The sequence below is a fragment of the Zootoca vivipara genome, chromosome 3 (genome assembly GCF_963506605.1).
Source record: "Zootoca vivipara chromosome 3, rZooViv1.1, whole genome shotgun sequence".
Lineage (NCBI taxonomy): Eukaryota > Metazoa > Chordata > Lepidosauria > Squamata > Lacertidae > Zootoca > Zootoca vivipara.
The window spans coordinates 22399997-22420360 of NC_083278.1; the positions used below are offsets into that span (position 1 = coordinate 22399997).

At 44.4% G+C, this 20364-nt stretch overlaps 1 protein-coding gene across 1 annotated transcript in view; it reads right to left on the reverse strand.

The window, feature by feature from the left end:
* Nucleotides 1-20364, reverse strand: part of DLGAP2 (DLG associated protein 2) — a 365596-nt gene that overhangs the window by 1109 nt on the left and 344123 nt on the right. Inside the window, exons 12-13 of the mRNA XM_060272460.1 lie at nt 12119-12210; nt 4506-4658 (exon numbers count right to left, since the gene is read on the reverse strand). Of these exons, the coding sequence (XP_060128443.1) occupies nt 4506-4658; nt 12119-12210 (245 nt within the window). The remainder of the gene's footprint in view (nt 1-4505; nt 4659-12118; nt 12211-20364) is intronic.

Genomic DNA, 20364 nt, shown 5'->3' on the forward strand with positions numbered 1-20364 from the left:
TAAACCTCTCTCAGCAGCCATTTTCCACACACACACACACACACACACACACACACACACACACACAGAGAGAGAGAGAGAGAGAGAGAGAGAGAGAGAGAGAGAGAGAGAGAGAGAGAGAAAGCAGAAGCAGCAAAAAGTTAAAAACAACAGTTACTGGAATAACAGTCACAACAGACTCGTAGTCAGCCAATCACTTGAGAGGTACAGCCAAACCTCATGCTAAAAATAAACAACAATTCAACATAAGCAAACATTCCCATTTCAGGAAATTAAACCATTATCCTTAATAGAAGTAGCATCCGATGAGCTCCATTCTGGGTCATAACTGCTGTTTCCCTGTGGAGAATAGCCCTTGGGTGCATGGCAGCTGAATCATGTATGATCAAAGCATACACCGATGTTTCCCTTCTTGTCATCCCCCGGCACTACATAAATATAAGCTGCAGAATGTTTTCTTTTCTATTTGTGAACATGCTTGCCACAAGTAAATCCAAAAATGGCATCCATTATTAAACCCATGGAAACCCCAAAGAGATTTCATTAATGCTGGCAACCCTGAGGAATTTCCTTGCCAGATCAATTTGTGTTTACTTTACTTGGAAGCAGAGTGGAATACTTATTTTCCACAAGGTCCACTTGCAACCCTATTAAAAATTGCTAAGCTTGTTCAGTCTTTTGGAAACAGAGGGTGCTATTGATTTCAATCAGAGAGAGTGTGCGTTAAGCACATTTTAACTCTCCCACTGAAATCAATAGGACTCAGAAGTGCCTCCTTTTGACTGGATGGCACCCAGTCTTCTTCCCTACACGGAATAACATATTCTCAAGTTGAGGGAGTGGTGGAAAGACTATCTAAAGGACTTGCTTATTAATTTGACCCATTATACTTTGTTTGGCTTCTGATAAATATGAGATTGTAGCTGTATGCTCATCTCTATTATCTTCTCTGCATTAAGACCCTTAACATTAGTTATTGTCAGGCACACCCTAGTATAAGAACATAATATGAGCCTGTGACCAGAAAAATGGCCCATTTGTCTGGTATCCTGTTGCCACAGTGGCTAACCAGATGCCTTTGGGAAACTGGCAAGCAGGACTAGAGTGCAAGTACAGTCTGCCCACCTGCAATTCCCAGCAGTGGCATAGCGTGGGAGGGGGCACACAGGAGCGGTTGCCCCAGGTGCAAAATTGTTAGGGGCGCAAAATTTCAACACCCAGTGCTGCCTCAATACAGCTGCGCACTTCCGTCGTTGGTATCCATGGAAAATGGCTTCTCCATGCGAACCGGGAAGTGACCTTTTCAGACAACAGAACAACTCTTCTTTTCTTATCTCTGCGGCTGCAGTCTCCTGGGTGACGTGGATGCCTTAGACCAGTGGTCCTCAACCTTGGGCCTCCAGATGTTTTGAGACTACAATTCCCATCATCCCTGACCACTGGTCCTGCTAGCTAGGGATCATGGGAGTTGTAGGCCAAAAACACCTGGAGGCCCAAGGTTGAGGACCACTGCCTTAGGCAATTCAACGCGAATGTGTACCTGGTCTGTTTCCCTCCCTCCCTCCCTCTGCACAGCCCTGGGCACCGGCAACCCAAGCTATGACACTGATTCCCAGCAAGTGGTATTCAGAAACATACTGCCTCCTCCAGTAGATGTAGAACACAGTCATTATGATTAGTAGCTAGTAGCAATTCCAGATGAAGTCCTTGCCTTATCAAAATATTCCACCCTATGTCAGGATTTCCCCATTGCATTTGGCTGCAAGTGCAGCCCAACTTTTCTGCAGCTCTGTTCATCTCTATTAGATTACTCTTACTTGCACTGCTACCTGCGTAATGTTCAATGTCTTTGAGTTTCATCAGCAAACAATGGAAAGCTCCCAAGTTTTTCTACCAGCTATATATAAGAAGACTGGATCAGACGAATGCCTGTCTAGTCCAGCTTCCTGTTTGCTACAGTGACCAAACACCATGGGCTTATCATATGTGCCTGCAAGCAAGACATGAGGGTAGGGATCACTACCTGTCTTCCATCGACATTTGACAATGACCAGTTTGCATACAGGGTGAATAGATCCATGGAGGATGCCATCACTACCACTCTCCATGCTGCTCTGTCCCATCTGAAGCAGCCGGGGAGTTATGCGAGGCTGCTGTTCGTGGACTTTAGCTCTGCTTTTAACATTATCCTCCCCCATAGACTGATGTCCAAATTAGAGGCGCTTGGACTTTCTAACTCCATTTGTCTCTGGGTTTTGAATTTTCTGTCAGACTGCTCCCAGAGGGTTAGAGTAGGGTCATATATGTCCACAGCCCTTAGCCTTAACACCGGCTCCCCGTAGGGTTGTGTGTTGAGTCCCCTGCTCCATACCCTCTACACGTATGATTGTACAGCTATCCACCCTAGCAACAAAATCATCGTTTGCTGATGACACCACTGTGGTGGGGCTCATTTCTGGGGGGGGGGGGATGAGTCCACCTATCAGGACGAGGTGGAGAGGCTCTATGGTTGGTGTGGAGATAATAATCTGGTCCTTAATACTGTCAAGCCCAAGGAACTGGTGGTGGACTACAGGAAGAAAAAGGCGGACATTCAGCCCCTGTATATTGGCGGGGACCGGGTGGAGAGGGTGGCTGTATTTAAGTTCTTGGGTGTTACCATCGAGCAGAATATGACCTGGAGCGTGAATACCACTGCTCTGGTGAAGAAGGCCCAGCAGAGAATATATTTCCTCAGACTTTTAAAAAAGAACAAGCTGAGTGAGAGACTGCTGGTGTCCTTCTACTGAGGCTCCATAGAGAGCATTCTCACATACTGTATCTGTGCTTGGTTTTCCAGCTGCACAGTCATGGATAGGAAAGTGCTCCAGAAGGTCATAAACCACAGCCCAAAAGATTATCGGTCATCCCCTCCCATCTCTGGAAGAACTATACAACTCCTGTTGCCTTAAAAAAGCAAGTAATATTTTACAGGATTCATCTCATCCTGGATATAGTCTTTTTGCACCGTTGCCTTCAGGCAAGAGATACAGAACAATTAAATCAAGAACGAATAGATTAAAAAAACAGTTTATACCCGAGAGCTATAACCATCTTAAATCCTGTAACTAAATAATATGATCCTGGGAGTTGTGATGGGTGTATATGTATATGTGTGTGTGTGTGTGTGTGTGTGTGTGTGTGTGTGTGGCTGTAATTGTGTTTTTATTTTTTTATTTTATGGGATGGCATTCAATTTCGTTGTACTATGTACAATGACCATAAAGTATCTATTCTATTCTATTCTATTCTATTCTATTCTATTCTATTCTATTCTATTCTATTCTATTCTATTCTCTCCCACTGTTGCTTCTAGCAATTGATATTCAGAGGTAAATTGCCTGCATGATTTTCCATTATATAGCCAGCATGACTAGTAGTTGATGACCAACTACCTAAGAAAATGAGGAGTTTCTTTGGTTACTGGGAGTTTGGATGAGTCACCTTGCATCAGTATCTGTGCATATTTTTTTTTATAAAAAAAATCTGATCTGTTGCTCTGTACTCTCTCCGTTTTGTGTGTGTCTTGAGCCCCTCTGTATAAAAAGGCAGCTTTGTGTTTCCCCATTTACTAGAACGGGGAACCAAAAACCTAGCATAACTTTCTCCCCTCCTGGCTAAAGTGGATGAAATGTGCAGCTTTTGTGTGTGTGTGTGTGTGTGTGTGTGTGTGTGTGTGTGTGTGTGTGTAGAATAAAAGTTTCCTCTCATTGTTAGTTCTTGAGCTGACATAGTTTCCCCCCCTCTCCAGGTTTGGGGGATACCCTGATATGCCTCCAAACTACCCATAGCCCTACTGACATTGTTTCCAGGGATAGGAACACCAGATTCCAGCCTCAGAGAGGAAGACCTGATGCTTCCTGTGAGCCATATGATTGCTGGGTCTAAGAAGAATGCGGCACCCATCTATAGTATAGTCGAGGATAGGATTAGGACCAACACAATGTGGGAAGCAGATGTCATGTGCGCTTCCTCCTGTGCAGCCACCCCTCAGGATTAATCTTGCAGAATCAAAGACTCAAAGCATCATTTTAGACCAAATAAACTACAGTTTTGTCAACATTAGGAATTGCCCATGAATGGAGAGTGGGCAAGCATTGCTGATCCATATTTTACTGTATTTACTTGAGTCTAATGTGCCATCGAATCTAATGGGCAACTCAATTTTCAGAACCTTGAAACAAAAAAAAAAAAGTATTTGCTGGCGGATGTAAACGTGCCATCGAATCTAATGTGCACCTTAATTTTTTGCAATGTAATATGGCCAAAAAAGGTGATTCTAGTAAATACAGTAATTTATTTATTTATTATTTTACCCCATGCACCCACTAAAGTACACTGTGAAATAACTGGCTGAACTGGGAATAAATTCAGACTTGAAAGATCAATGAGATGCTAGTAACACAAGAAGGTTGCACATGTCAGTGCCAATTGAAAAGGAGCTCGCCTGCACATATTTTGCTTACCTTCCTTTCAGGTGATTCTATTATTTTCCATTCATTCAGTTTCAGCTGGTGCAGTTCATCAAACTTCATACTGACATCTTCAATTGAAAGCTGTAACAAGTCCCAGAATCCTGCTAGATCCTGCGAAGTCGGCCGTGGCATTGCACTGGGATCCTGACATAGATACAACAAAAGAGGTGTAATTCACTTGGGAGCCAGAATGTAATACTGTATATTTTTGGAATGATGCGAAGCTTTTCACACAAAACAGGTCTTTGCTACATAGTGCAAAATATATGAATACACTTCCCCCAAACTTAACTATGGTTTGGTTGAATTTGGATCAGAATCAGGGTACATGAGAAAATGGGTGTAAGATATGGATCAAAGAATAACCAGGAAACCATGGAACTGGATCGGGGACAACTTCCATGCTAATATAATTTCAGGAGACCTAAGGCGGAACTATTAAAAACCCCTCTTTTGATGGTCTTTAACGCCTTATAAATGGAACTTAATATACAAGTTAGGGTTGGATAAATGTTGGAGATGTGGATTGAACAAAGCAGATTAAATGCATATCTTTTGAAATTGTTCTCAAACAGAAATATTCTGGAAATCAGGCTAATATCTCTTATATGTTAGTAACCTTGGAATCTAAAACATTTCTGCTTGCCTATCTAAAACCCAACAAGGGGATTAGTCAAACAACAATCAGTTCCTAGAAATCAGGTTCCCCATTTTAGCTTTATGTAAACAATAGAGTGGGTGCAGAGTCAGGCCTCTGGCAGGCCACACGCCACCTTGGAGGGATCTGTTGTCTTGATGGCAGCAATACAAGAACATAGAAGAGAATTGAGAATAGATGAATTTATCACAAAATGTGCAATTATTCTGAGGAATCGTACATCATTATCTGGTTAATTGTGTTTATTGGTATTATATATATGAATGATAATATTTTCCAGAAACAAATAATAGAAGTTCTAGAAAGAGCTTCCATTGACCAGGAGGAGACACTTTAAACATTTTTCAACAGACCCTTCTTGCTATTGATGATCCCATTCGCCCTTCTCCTTTCCAAAGGTCTCCTGTGAGCCACACATAGGGCTCTCGCTCTACCCTCTATCAATCTGTGCCTTAGGGGTTTCCTGTCAAAAGCCAAGCATGTTCTGAGGAGACACTTGTGTTTTTCAGAATTAACTTTGCTACTTAGGAAATCCTTAGTGGAGGAGATGTGAGTGGCTAATGCCGATTTATTTTTCATTTTACATGTCATTCAACCAATAATTTGTTAATTTTATATCTCAGTGCAGCACATGTCAAGTGCATAGTATGTGCCAGGCCATTATAAATTAGATGGAGATTAATACAGTTTTGGTTATTGCAAATGAGATTTAATCCACTCGCAGCATTTAACAGAAGTCTGGCCGCTTGTGCCACAGTCTACCTGGCAATGGATGGTTTTTCATAGAATGCATATGCATATTTGCATTGCAAATATTCTTCAGTTTATCCAGGGTTATGCTTTATATAATATATATACCACCATGACTATTAGAAATAGCCCACTGTGGTTTTCCATTCCACCCTAATTTAAGGTGGTGATTTTTTACTTCCTTAGTGATTCCTCTGGAAACAGTGAGTTTGCGTTCTGCATAATTGCCAATGTTGCTCTTTCGTTGAACAGCTCTTGCTTTACATTCCCTGGGCCACAAGAGGGCTGCCTCCTGCCACCAAAATGTATATATATGGTAAATCGATAATGTGCAATGCTCCACACTAATCACATCTGCCCAAAAAGCATAACACTGGAGATACCTCGTCTTGAGGCACCCTTAAATTTGATCTTATCCAGAAACTCGTCTTTCCGAAAACAACAACACAGAAATGCAGCTTTAAATAAATTGATCTATGTCCAGAGGGAAAATAGCTAACGAAAAGGGCATGGATGATGTTTGCACTTCTGTATTGGTCTATAACTGCATTGCCTTGAGCTGTGATCTCATTAGAATTCAGAAGACTAGTAACATCCATCTCTAGTAGGTACCTACATGAATAAAAACCCTGGTTTCTGCAAAGGAGAATCTAATATGTAACTACACACACACACACACACACACACACACACACACACACACACACACACCTTTCTTTGTGTATATCTGACTACACTATTAAGAATAATGCACCAAATTCACTTTTGAAATGACTTAAGGCGGCACTCCTGGCCTAAACATAAATCAAATGAGAATATCGCCTATCTTGCAGTTAGGTGGGTTAAGATGAATGATTTTGCCACCGTGCAGCAATTTTAGAAATGCAATGCAATGGAATCCACAGACGACAAGATCATATCAAAGCACTATGTCTGCAATTGACTCCAAAGCTATCCCTCTTTTGGGAAGTTTTTGTTTTTTTTAATGGCTTGCAGAAGCATAACAGTCTTAGGGCGGATCTGCACTCATGGTTTTTGAGTCGAGCCTGGAAATAGAACAAGAAGTAGGGCGGCTGCTCACTGTTGAGACTTAGCCCTGAGTTTACAGGGCCAATAGGTCAATTTGTGGAAGTCTTCAGCTTGGAAAGTGAAATCCATTGGCCACTTGCTTTGCCCTTACTTTGTCTCACACTCGTGGTGCTATTACAAAAGCATTAGTGATGTTCCAGCTGCCCTCCTAGTGAGACTCATCCCATTTGCTCTGATTCTGTATGCCCAGGGCCGTCTTAAGTGCCCCTGGCGCCGTGGTGCGACGGATCCCTCCGGCGGCACCCCGCCCCGTTTCCCAACGCGTTGGGCGGGCGCAGCGTGCAGCGCGGCTGCCACAGGCGCTGTTGCACGGCGGGCGGGCAAGCAGAGTGCGGTTGCCATGGGTGCAGCTGCGCGGCGGACCGGCCGGCCAGCGGGCAGGCGCAGCTCGCGGCGCCCCCCGGGCGGGCCGGCGCCGTGGTGCCCTGCGCCACCCAGCCTGGCCGTAGGGGTGGCCCTGTGTATGCCATTTCTGAAGCCAGGAAATATGAAACGTGCCAAGTCTGCAATTGATTTGTGCTCCATTCATGGAACAGTCTTCCCTCCCTTCTCTTCCTCCTTTCCTCTCACAGCTACCCACCACATACCTTCCTGTGGGGGAGAGGTTTGGAAGAACCGGCCACATTCTGGCAAGCTTGGTTGCTACGGTGTGTTTCTGAGGGGCTGAACTTCATGTGATGTTAATTGCATGACAGGAGCCCTTAAGGAAAGTATTTGCTGTAGTTAAGATGTAAATCAACAATCATAGCCCCCTGTGCATCTATTTACATTTTTTTCCTTTAAGTGCACATGAAATGCATTCACTCAATTACCATCAAGTGTGCTTTCGCCTCGGCTCTCCTTTCCCCCCCAAAATGTTTATTTTTATTTATGTCCTGCACCATCTGAAGAGATGCTGCTGGACTTCAGTTTCCATCACACTTCGACACACCTGGATGGAGGTCAGAGTCCTATAATATCTGGAGAGACACAGCTTCCTCACCTTGGTGTTAAGTTTCAGACCAGCAGCGGGGGGAAAAAAGAAAAAGAGCGGTGGATGAAACAGACCAAGGCTCTGTCTCTGAAAGGCCTTACAAGCAAGATAAAACAAATAAATGGGACTGGAGGTCAAGTAGTGACAGAATGCTAAAATGTGGTTGCACGCCCAGCCGCAGAGATCCCCCAAGCTGACCACTGAATATGAGTATGACAACAGTCTGGGATTTAAAATGGCCACAACTTTATTGATTTCAGATGTAGGAAGCCTTGGCTAAGGCACTGGGGGTGTATCCCCTCAGCCCCCTGGGGGACTGAGGCATGACAGGGTCTATTTGAGGGTGGAACCATCGCAAAACGCAGGTTTACACAAATGGCTCCCTAATGCTGTGGGGAAGCTCTATGGCACACTAGCCCTACGCACTTGGCTCTTTGGACGGAGACTTCCCTCCAGAACCCCCTAACTGGGTACCCTGTTAACGCCGCCACAGGAAACAGGGGGTGAGGGGGTCACCACTTCATGACACCCCCAATTGGATGAAAGACTACAGGATTCCGCCTAAGGCCTTTACCGCCAAAGTTGTTACTAGTGTTACGGGGAAAGCGAAACCTGCAGAGCAGGGGAAATGGCTTCCCAACCCTGAATACGACAACTGTCAACAGACCATAGCAAAGCCCACCAAGCTGAAAAGGAAATGGTTAAAGCAAATAAATGGGACTGGAGGACAAGTAGCGACGGAATGCTAAAATGTAGATCCAAGCTTCTCCACATGGCAGTTCTGAATTGATGGGTAGGTGTGACTCCCAGGTGATCTCACTGTTACAAATTAAGGATCACAACGTACTTTAAAAGCCGATGGTGTTTTGATCATCAATAAGTACTTTCAGGAAATTCCAGTGCTCCACATGCAATGAAGAGATGTGTAATAGACAGCATTATAGTAATGTTTCCGCCAGCAGTGATCAAAAGCAGTGACTCTTCCAAAAGTGCAGGGCTGCTGCTCTAATGTGGCATGGTGAGGCACAGGCTTCAAGCCTGGTGGATCACAAAGGGCAGCAGATTGTGCTTCCTACCCCTGGCTGCTGCCACCGGGGGGGGGGGGGGTAATCTAGCGTAATCTAGTGCCCGGTGCGAGGCCAAAAATTGGTGCCCCCAAATGGCTCTTCTAAAATATGGATCTTCTCAATGTTGTGTGCCTTCAGCTGTGTTCCCTGTGCGGGGGAACTGCCCACACCATCCTAAATCTGCTGCTATAGCCACCACCATGTTCAGAATTCAGCCGACTGTAGCTGCTACGAAAGCAAGGGCGTCCGCCATAGCTGCTGCTGCTACTGCACACTCACCAACTCATTGAGTGGGCATGGACCAATGTCTTCCACTGGAATGGCAGCAGAGCCCACATCTCCTTGCTTGGAGGACAGAGTCCTACCTCAGAGCGAGGGAGAGTGCTTACATTGCTGCAGCTTTGCCGAGGCAATGGCCGACGGCGACAAACATTTCAAAGCCTCTGCTAAACAGATAATTTAACAGTATTCAAGACCGCCACTGTGACGTGGCAGCGGCACCGGAGGAGGGGGGGTTCCTGGAGGCCATCTCAGTTGCAATGAGGAAAGGACCTTTCTGCAGATTGTGACATTGTGCGGCAAGGGTGGCCTTGGTTTGGTTGAGGCCAAGGGAAAAAGGAGGTGTGTAGCATCCCAGGGATTTATTGTAAGAAATCATGAATTTATAATCAAGTGTGTGGTTGAGAAGGATGTCTGAGCTTCGTGGCTCCCTTGGACTGAATTTTTCCACCTGGGTTATAGAATGCTTGATTTCTGATATAAATTCCTTAGAATGCTTGTAAACTCCATTTCTCTTTGCCTCTAAATCACGTTTCAACCTAAGATGCAAGACACAGGCCATTTGGCTAAAGCATTTGTCTCACATGCTTACTACAGATCTGGCCAAAAGGGCATCCTGCATTCCTCTTTGGCAATATCCTTCCTACCATAAAGATCCAAAGTGCCTTTGATGTAGATCTGCTATCTTTCACAGGTTCCTGTGTGTTGTACTGCTTTACAATTTCCTGCCTCTGCTCCTGTTCACATGCTTTGTAGTGTTGATAAGGGAGATGGGTTAGAATTTCAGGATAGTCTTTGTTAATTATTCACTGTACTAGGATCTTATTGGAGCGTTTCAATTTTGGATTGCCACCTTAATTATAATAAAAATAGCCTGCAGGGGGAGGAGAGAGATTCATTCTTTCTCTCTCTCTCTCAGGGCTTTTTGCTGGTCAAAAGCTCTCTTCCTTTTCTTTCTTTCCATGTTCTGCCACAAGTGGTGCCCTCTCTGAGGTTCGAACTCAGGACCTTTATAGTATTATAGTACTAACATATTTCTGTAGCCTTCTAGCTAAAATCCTATAGAGGTGGAGCAAGAACAAGACAGCCCTAGGTATGGAGGAAGAGCAGGTAAGGAGAGGACAAGGACACAGAACTGTAGAATTGTAGAGTTGGAAGGGGCCAACTCCCAACTCTACAATTTGATGATTCCATGAGGCCCCTGCAAAGCATGCATGCATGTATGAATGAATGAAACTTTATTTGCATCAGCCGTCAGCCATAGGAAAAAAAAAGCAGCATTGTGAGACACAGAACAAAATAAAAGTCAGTTATATAAAACACAGTCCTGAATCAGGAGTCAAATTGTGGACCTTATTCTGATTGCCCCAGCTAGAAACCTTGAACCCTTTGCAGTCATCTGCTCCTCTTAATCTGCCAGGAGAAATGACACCGTGGCAGTGGTTGGGCGACCCAAAATGGTCAATAAAAGAGCATGAATATTTCACCCAACGTGGGGCTTGAACCCACAGCCCTGAGATTAAGAGTCTCATACTCAACTAACTGAGGTATGCCTCAGAGCTTGAATAGGTAACATAACTTGTGTGAACAGATACACTTTCTCATAAGGCAAAGCTGCCATTAGATGCAGCCTATGGTGTTGCATGGGATTGGGGTTCTGCCCCCCCCCCATATACAAAATGTGGCCTTCAGAGAACTGAAAGAGTAAAGCTTCTCATTCAAGACTTTAGGGAAATGTGGGCAGTGAAAAAAAGGACCAGCATAGTCCTTAATTGAATCAGCTCACAAACCAAGGCATATGGGTGAGTAACTGCAGCTCAGAGCTCTTCCAGCCAGCATGTTTTTTTCAAAACACTGGTTGTTTCAACCAAGTCTCAAACAGAATGAATGCCTTGTCATGTCAGAAAAGGTTATGCTGCAAATATTGCAGAATGATTGATTAAAGTAAGACAGATTTATAGGTCACATCCTCTAATGGCAACAGAAGCACTTATTTAATTCTCTCGTAAGAGGGTGAGGATATGTAACAGGAAGCCCTGTTTCCTTCATAGCTAATTTAGGTCTGTAGCAGAGAAACAGGAGTGACAGGAAAAGGTACCTCAAGGAAGAAGCGCCAGCTATCCTGGCAGGTTTTGTGCCGCAGTCCTTGCTTTGAACTACGCTGCCCAGGTTGATTCTGCTAGCCTTTTGCCTGCCACTAAGAATAGCAGCTCCTGCCAACCTAGCAGTTCGAAAGCACATCAAAGTGCAAGTAGATAAATAGGTACCGCTACAGCGGGAAGGTAAACGGCGTTTCCGTGCGCTGCTCTGGTTTCGCCAGAAGCGGCTTAGTCATGCTGGCTACATGACCCAGAAGCTGTACGCCAGCTCCCTTGGCCAGTAAAGCGAGATGAGCGCCACAACCCCAGAAGAAGCAGCGTTTGGATTTGATATCCCACTTTATCACTACCCTAAGGAGTCTCAAAGAGGCTAACAATCTCCTTTCCCTTCCTCCCCCACCCTGTGAGGGGAGAGGGGCTGAGAGACTTCAGAGAGGGTCTATGCTTGAAGCACTTGTTTCAAACGCACCATGATTTAATTGCATACAACTCTTTCTTCCGGGATTTTGTGTGTATGTCTCTCAAGCGACAAGCCGGATGTCCTTGGAGGAATGAAACTTTGAAAAACACATTGTGAAATATTAACTTGGGGAGATACCCCACCTATGGCTTAAGATAAGGATAACAGACAAGGTAGAAGAGGTAGTAGAGTCACATTTGCTGAGCAATGTTTAAGAATGTCGACTTACCAGATTCTGTTGACATAGCCAATAGAATTGCTGGAATTTCTGAGACATGAGGAGCTGAGCACTTCCCACGGCACTCCGGATCTTACCTAGAACTGAACAGGCAAGGTGGTTACTGTTAGTATGGGTTAGTATGTTACTATAGGCACCAATACTTTTGTGTTAACAAAAATGTTAAGCTGGAAAATCCTGCCACTGAGAACTTTTCTTCTTAAACCCTGTTCAAGCAAGATAGAAACCCAGAGGTCCTATTGTAACTGTTGCATTTATTTTGTCAAAATCTTAAAGAGGAAATGCCCTGGGGATGGTGGGGCGGGGAAAAGAAAATGAAATTATTTTCTCCATTGGTAAAAAATACAGTGAAATCACACTTGCAAGGTTAGGTAGGGGCTTTTTTGTGTGTGCTAGATATTGGTTTGATTTCTGCACTAGGTGAATTGCTATCCTTTGCTCACTCATCTGAGACGATCCGTAGGCAGTGGCAGCTGATGCCCAATGGACTTGGTGGGACTGCTAGGAGGTCATAGAGGCATGGCGAATGAGAAGTCACAGAGGTTTGGCCAAGTTCTTCTGGTTATCCCCCTTGCAAAGATACACTTAAGCACTATCGTTGCTTATTTGCTGGGAGAAGAGTGAGTGTGCCCCCCCCCCCAACCTGTTCTGGTTCTCTCCCTGTCTTCCACCTTTTCAAATAGCAAGTGTACACTGATACTTTTCAGTTTTAACAATACTTAGCACCTACTTTGGTTCAGAAGGGGGTTACTGCTGCCCCCATTTCTAAATTGGGTTCATGCCGCAATAACGCTTCACCACTCAGAAGTAAGCCCCACTGAACTCCAATGGAGATTGTACCCTGGTAAGCAAGAACAGGATTGAAACGTGAATCAGTTGGTCTTTAAGGTGCCACAAAGGACAAGGGAGCCCATAACTGACATACTTAATTGGCATTGTAATTAGCTAAGAAGTTGCAAGATATCCCATTAATAAGGATGAAGGGTGAGCTCCAACGGCACTTTCCACATTTACAAATTATAATGTTATAGTTGCTGCCTGATCCGATGTTTTTAAGAGCGAATTTGTAGCTGATTGCATCTTTGGTCAAATGTCACTGTTATTAAGAGAGTGAATTTAGGGTTTACATTTCCACACTAATGGCAGGTTCTGGCCAAACTCTAAAGTGCTGGTTTTGACCTACAAAAGCCTTAAACGGCTCAGGACTGCAATACCTCAAGGACTGCCTCTCTCCATATGAACCTGATCGGACCCCGAGGTCATCCTCTGAGGCCCTTCTTTGTGTGTCTCCTCCGTGAGACGCCTGGAGGGTGGCAATATGAGAACAGGTTATGAACATGCAGGGATAGCCGCTTAAAAACTTTTTAAATTAATTAATTGGTTGCCTAGTATTCGAGAATTCTGATTTTTTGGGAGTATAGATTGGAAGAGGAGCTATGTGCCTGCTTGAGGTATGACGAACCTGGTTACAGTGAAGAAATTTTGTCTGCAGCTAATGGTTGCTGCTATGAGCTTCTATCTCTCTGCTGAACTGAGCTCGTAAACCGGCGGCTCTCACTGGTTGGAGAAAAGTGGCACAATGACCGTTCCCCATATAAAAGGGGTGCACATTTTGCGTGGTTGCGTGTAGCACCCTGGGAGCCTCAGGCAGCCCCCAGCAGTTCGGAGGCTGGCACCACCTTCCCAGGCTGGATACCTGTGGTCTCCGCCCACACAGTCAGCCATCCAATCCAGCCGGGGGAGGTGTTGCCAGGGGGATTGGCCAGGTAGGAGGAGGTAAGCATCCAGTGCCCACAGCAGGTGAGACATACCTGGGAAGCAGTCAACGGCTCCAGAGCTTTCCCACCCTCCACTCCCAAAAATTAATGCTTACATTGCAGATTAACCTCTTTTTCTTCCGCAGGTGAACACGCACACAGGCGCTGCTACGACAAGGCTGCTGTTGAAGGTCCGGAAAGGAATTTTCCTGCATTGGCAGGTTTCGCCTTTCCCATAGCAATTTGTCACAACTTTGGTGGTTGCAGGCCTTGGGTGGAATCCTTTAGACATTTACCAAAAGGGGGGGCGTGGGGGAGGTGCCCCCGCCCCAATTGCGGCGGCGATACCAGGATTCCCGTTAAAGGGGTCTAGGAGGGAGGCATTGACCATTCGCCCAGGGGCCATCATTGCCCTCCCCCTCTAGTGGCGGCGAAAAGGGGGGCGGGCTATCTGCTTGAAAATATGTTCTCCAGAGCTAGCCCAACCCCCACATATGCTGGATAACCCAGAAATTACCCAGACCCCCGGCTGGGGGGCTGGGAAGGATAAACGCCCAATGCCTGAGCCAAGGTCTCCCTACATCTGAATCTTAATAAAGTTGTGGCCAATTTTAATCCCATGGAACGTTGTCTGGTGTCGTTATTCTGCTCGGGGACTGCCTGGGGTTTTGGGGATCTCCGCCTGACTGCGCAAAACAGATGTCTCCCAAATCACACCTACCGACCCACTAGCCACACAAACGGAAATATTGTGGAGCCATCTCAGATCTTTCACAAGAGTTGGATCTTTTGCAGTAGTAGAATCGGTGGGGTTTTGAGTACAGTATTCCATTGAATACTAACTGAATAATGATGGCGTTATGTGGCAGCGCGCACACACACATTAAGAAAAACAGCAACTATGCCACTATAAATTGTAAGTGTAGAAAGGTTCTGAGGTGACCCACTGAAATCAATAACATTGGATCTCACCCTAACTTACAACATGTTCAGCAAAGCAAACAAGCTTCATTTTTGGGGTCTTTATTAGGAATGGTTACACTCTGTTCCGGGATTCAAAGTGAATTTTGAAAACTCAGCACATGTTTTTGCATGTGTAAGTCCGTTGTTGCTAAGTGATTGAAATAAATGAGACTTAAAAAGTATGAATAGCTCCCATTGCATTGTTCTCAACATTACTTGGAATGCGAATCCTGCTGCTTTCAGTAGAGTTTACTCCCAAGAAAGTGTGTGTAAGATTTTTAAGCCATGACTAATGTTTGTTGGATTTTGCCTACATGGTGTGAGTTTCCTTGTGGAAACTGCAGAATACATACAGGTCTCAGATATGCGAATAAATAAATAAATAAATAAATAAATACACGTGTTTAAAAAGTTGCTGATAGACAAGCTTGCTGAATCCTAAAACTCTGAATTTGGGTTCGTTCATTGCTTATTTCAACTCAATGATGTTGACACAGGGAAAGGTTGCTTCATTTGTGAGGATTTACAGGCTCAGTCATTTACCCTTGCTTAATTTCATTAACTTGAAAGGTGTAGGATTGCAGCCATAGTCACCCGTGTTTTGTTTTTTTAATTAAAATATTGCTCAGTGAAATGTGTTAGCATTTGACCCAGCTTAATGAACAGAATTCGGAGAAATTAGCTGAAGAGGAAGGAAACGGAACAAAAGGATGGAAGGGGAGGTGCTAGAATAGCAGGTGGATTATTATAACGCATATTGCTATTGATTTTTTTTTTAAAAAAAGTTACTTAAAGCTGTTGAGTTAAATAAATATCTCCAAGTGGGGATTCATTAATGGACATTGATTTCTGCTTTCTCGTGTGTAAACATAGTTTATTCTGGTTTCCAAGCAGCCTCGTCCTGAAAACACAGGATGAGCTTAAAGCAAGCATTATAAAAACGTCAGTCGCATTGAAAGTTTAAGAAGATCAGAGTTAATCCAGTCAACAGAGGTATCTCTCCCTCTGTTTTGAATAAAACACAGACATAGGTCCTTTCAAGTACACTAGGAACTTTACTATCAGGAATTATCATGCCTGGGTCATGACAATCTGCCGCAAATAGTCCATTTCATTTATTCTCTCCCCTCTACGCAATTACTATGGCACCAAATGGGGAGGAGCCCATTATCCCTATCCCCAGTACAGTGGCATCTCCAATTACAAATGGGATCCGTTCCGGAGGTCCAGCCGCATCCCGAAAATTTTGTAACTGGAGGTGCCCTTCTGTGCACGCACGCGGCGCGCAGAGAGCTTCTGCACATGCGGCAAAACCTGGAAGTGTTTGCTGCGTTCGCAACCTAAAATTTACATATCCAAAGGGATACGTAAGCAGAAAGAATTCAGTCCAGTTCACATTTATGGGCAAATCTACTGAATTCACACTTTCCAAGACAATTCGAGAATCAAAATACAGTCATCTCCTGTTCTGAATTTTGCAATGTGGCTCTACATCCAAGTAACGTGTACACAAGGGAGAATTGTGCATAACAATTCATATGTTGGTGAAAATAACCGCACAAAATGCAGTTTGTTAGGGGAAATTGATTTGTAAAGATATGCACATGCAGCAAAATTTCAAACAGAGATGTGTCTGTTAGCAGACCTGCATGCTGAAATGCTGCTGAATTATCAGAAGAATTTGGCAATTTTGTTTTAAATCACATATAGATGTGGAAATGTGAGCAGCTGAATGTAGGAGTAAAAAAAAAGAAGAAGAAGGAAAACAACATTGATAAATTTGGATCTACCTATTAGCCAGCAAGGGCAACTATCTCTCCCCCTGGGAACAATGGAACATCATGTCATCGGATGCCTTTGCAGAACACAAAAAATGAACTACTGCTCACTGTAACTGTGCAGCAGCTACACTCCTTCCTGGTCTATTTTTACTCCTGCACCACACTTCACATGTTGTCTGACCCCAGGCTTGTGGCTAAGCGCTCTCCTTGCAAACCACAAACTCAAGCCAAGAGCAAAGTCTACACCAGGCATCCTCAAACTGCGGCCCCCCAGATGTTTCGGCCTACAACTCCCATGATCCCTAGCTAACAGGACCAATGGTTGGGGAAGATGGGAATTGTAGTCCAAAACATCTGGAGGGTCGAAGTTTGGGGATGCCTGGTCTACACTATGAACCAGACCATACAAAGTAGGCCCCAAAGTTGAATCAATGGAATTCATCACAACAGATTACATGGGTACATATAACTGGACACACCACGAAGTGGCGGTCAAATTTTAGGCTGGCAGCTGGAAAGAACGGCGCGGCAGTTGGGAAAGGATAGTGGAGTCAGATAAAAGGATTATTTTTCTTTACTGATATTGTGAATGAAGAGAACTTGACACAAGAACAAAGAAAGTGGATTCTCAAGCAGTATACCTACTTTGGGGACACTCTGAAGTGTTGTTTCCATTAGGATGTTCCAAGGGAAACACCTGAGGGCTTCCTTGACTGCTTCACGTGGCAGCAAACCTCTTTTTTCTTTTTCTTTTTTAAAAATGGAGAGTGGGGGAAGGCCCAAACCCTCTGCTACCTCATATTAAATAATGGTGAGTTTCCACATAAAAAGATAATGGATGCTAGACAACTGCTAAAGATTGCCCCAGTCTTTGTGGTGCCTTTTCAATCTGCCCTCATAAATCAACAATGAAAGTCTGGGATGAATTGTCCATGCCAGCTTTTTTTGCAGCAGGCATTTTGAATTGTACCTGGTGTTGGGAAGAAAAGAAATCGGGTCCTCCCTAACAAGAGGGCACATGTTGCGCTGTGACCTGGCAACCAGGCCTGTGTTGTGGGTGGGAATGTTTGAATGGCCACAACACCCTATTGGAGGTCCCTCAATGCTGGGTGCAATCAGACCAATGGGATGCCAGTGAAATTGTATCAAGGGACCTCTATATAAGCCCATGCATGTGTCCCTGAGCTTCCTCTTTTGGGCCAGTGCACTGGAAAAACCACCAACCTCTCCCTACTTTTAGGGCTTGCACGCATGACCTTGCTATGCCGCCATGTGTCGTTGGAACAAGGGCACGGCAGGAATTTTTCCCACTTGGCTGATTGGCTGGTGCCATTTGGGTTTTGCCTGCCGCGTAGCAAATTGTCACATCTTGTAAGGTTGTGCATAGGCTCTGGTTCAGGTGATAGGGATGGGAGAACGGTCTGGCCATTCCTATGCAATGGGCATTCCGTTAAAGGAATCCTGGGACTCATTGGTTGGTCAACCCTGAGAGGGGTTGTGCCCTGAGCCTGAGTCCAGGGGGGCATCTGGCTGGTGGACTGGCTTGACCCTGCCTTCCACTGTGCCGGGTGTTCACCCAAGGCTGACCTATGGTGTGCCCTGGGTCAGCGCTGCCTGCAAGGGTGCAGAGAGCTAGTCGAACCAGAGCCTATGCAAGCACTAACTTGATCAATAAAGTTGTGGCCTAAATTCTGCCAAAACCAAAACCAAAAGTTTGAGTCTTGTCTGAATTTATTTGGGATGGTTAAAGGGTCTACACACAGAAAAGTGGAGCTGCTTGAAAACTGGTCAGATATGCTCTGAGTGGCCACCAGCCATCAATCTTTCTACAGCATCTCGAGAGTAATGAGAACCTCAGTAACTTCACTGGGATGGGAGCGAATTCCAATCAAGGTATAAATGGATTGTGGATCTTGTTGCATGGGAGGGCCCTCTTGGCAGAAGGAGAGCAAACTGAGACCAGCTGAGAATGCCCGTTTTTAAAATGAGCTAAACATTCACACTTTATGGCACTGATGTTAGCTCTTCACGTTTCAGAGACTGGTTAAAGTGATAGGGCAGGGGAGGGAACAGACTGAAATCTATATCTAAGTCTTGCAGGCTGCTTTTAAAATTTCACTTTGAGTGATTCCTTGTCTGTTCAAGCAATTGAGACACCACCTGGGTAACAAATGGCTCACAGAATGAATCTCGCTTTATGCCTAGGATGCGTGAGGAATTGGATTTCTCTGAATTCTGATGGAACTGACCTGTTGTAAAATGTGCAGATTGAAATGGATGATATCCAATGTTAGTCATATTCAGAGTAGATCAATTTAAGTCAATGAACTTTAGTAACTCTAGCCCATTTATTTCAATGGGTTTAATCTGAGTTTGACCATATCGGATATCACACAATGTAATCATTCTTCAAAATTTTGTATTTCTCCAAATTTTGTGATACAGTTCTCAACTAAAAAAAACCAAAGTACCAAAATGCTTTAAAATGTGTATTTTAGGATAAAATACGTGTAGAAATGTGTGAATAAACTATGTGAGATAATGAGAGATAAACTATGATGCTAAACAGAATTCTGACATTTTAGCTTTATGTTCTAATTGATTTTCTGTTATTTTTTCCCCTAAAGTATCTCTGTTGTAGAAGTGGGTTCTTAAGATATATTTAATTTAAATTCCCTGATGGATAAGACTAATTTAAAAAGAGAATTTATTAAATAAATCTCCTTTAGTAAAGTAAAATCACACACACACACACACACACACACACACACACACACACCACACACACACACACACACACACACACACACACACGATATGTATTGGCCAGGGTTTTCAATTCCAGACCACACATTTTCAGTTTAGCTTAATTAGAAAAGTGAATGGCCAAACAACTTGTAAAGTGCCCTTTGCAAAGTGTGCAATGTGCTTCTACCCTTTCTATCACAGAAGTGCATCAGGTGCCTTCAGAGGCACTGACTTGGGACCCAGATGATGGGTGTCCAGTGGCGCACGCCATGATGTGATGTCATGATGTTACGTTGTGCCATAATGACATGATGCCACATTGTGCATGCCCTAGCGATGTCTGGGGACCCCGGAAGTAACACCTGAGGTCTCGGAAGGCCTCAGACGTGACTTCTGGTGCTATGTGAGGGACTGGAAGTCACACCGGAGGTCTCAGACACCATCTCTAAGGCCTCGCAAGGCCTTGGACACCGTCAGGGGGCACTGGAGGCCCCCATGGTGTGGGTGCTTGAGCCCCCAGGACCCCCTAAAGTTGGGGCCAGTGGGTGCCTTATTCTAGACCCAACCACACTCCTATCTCTTGACGCTGCTGTCACTAAGCTGCTTAAGCTTATTCATATTCCTGTTTTGTCTGTTTGTTTAAAGGGGGAAATTAAGGTAACCTATATTTTGCCATGCTATTGCTATAGACCAGAAGAAAGGTAGGCACAAGAAAGGTAGGCGGGATTGTGCCCACTGGTTCCACTCCCAACCTGTGGAATTTGACATACATGCAACTGTACACCCAGACTTCCCGGTCAAACAAGAGCTCCATTCAGGGCTTCAAGAACCAAGCTAAAATCACAGCCTTTGCCCTTTCTACCTGTGGTTGCAGTATACATCATGGCATGTGGTAACAGGGCCAAAATGACTGTTAAAAATAGCCACGAAGTTATCTGTCCCTATTATCCATGCTAGCCACTGAAAGTTCTTGTGCATAAAGCAGTAT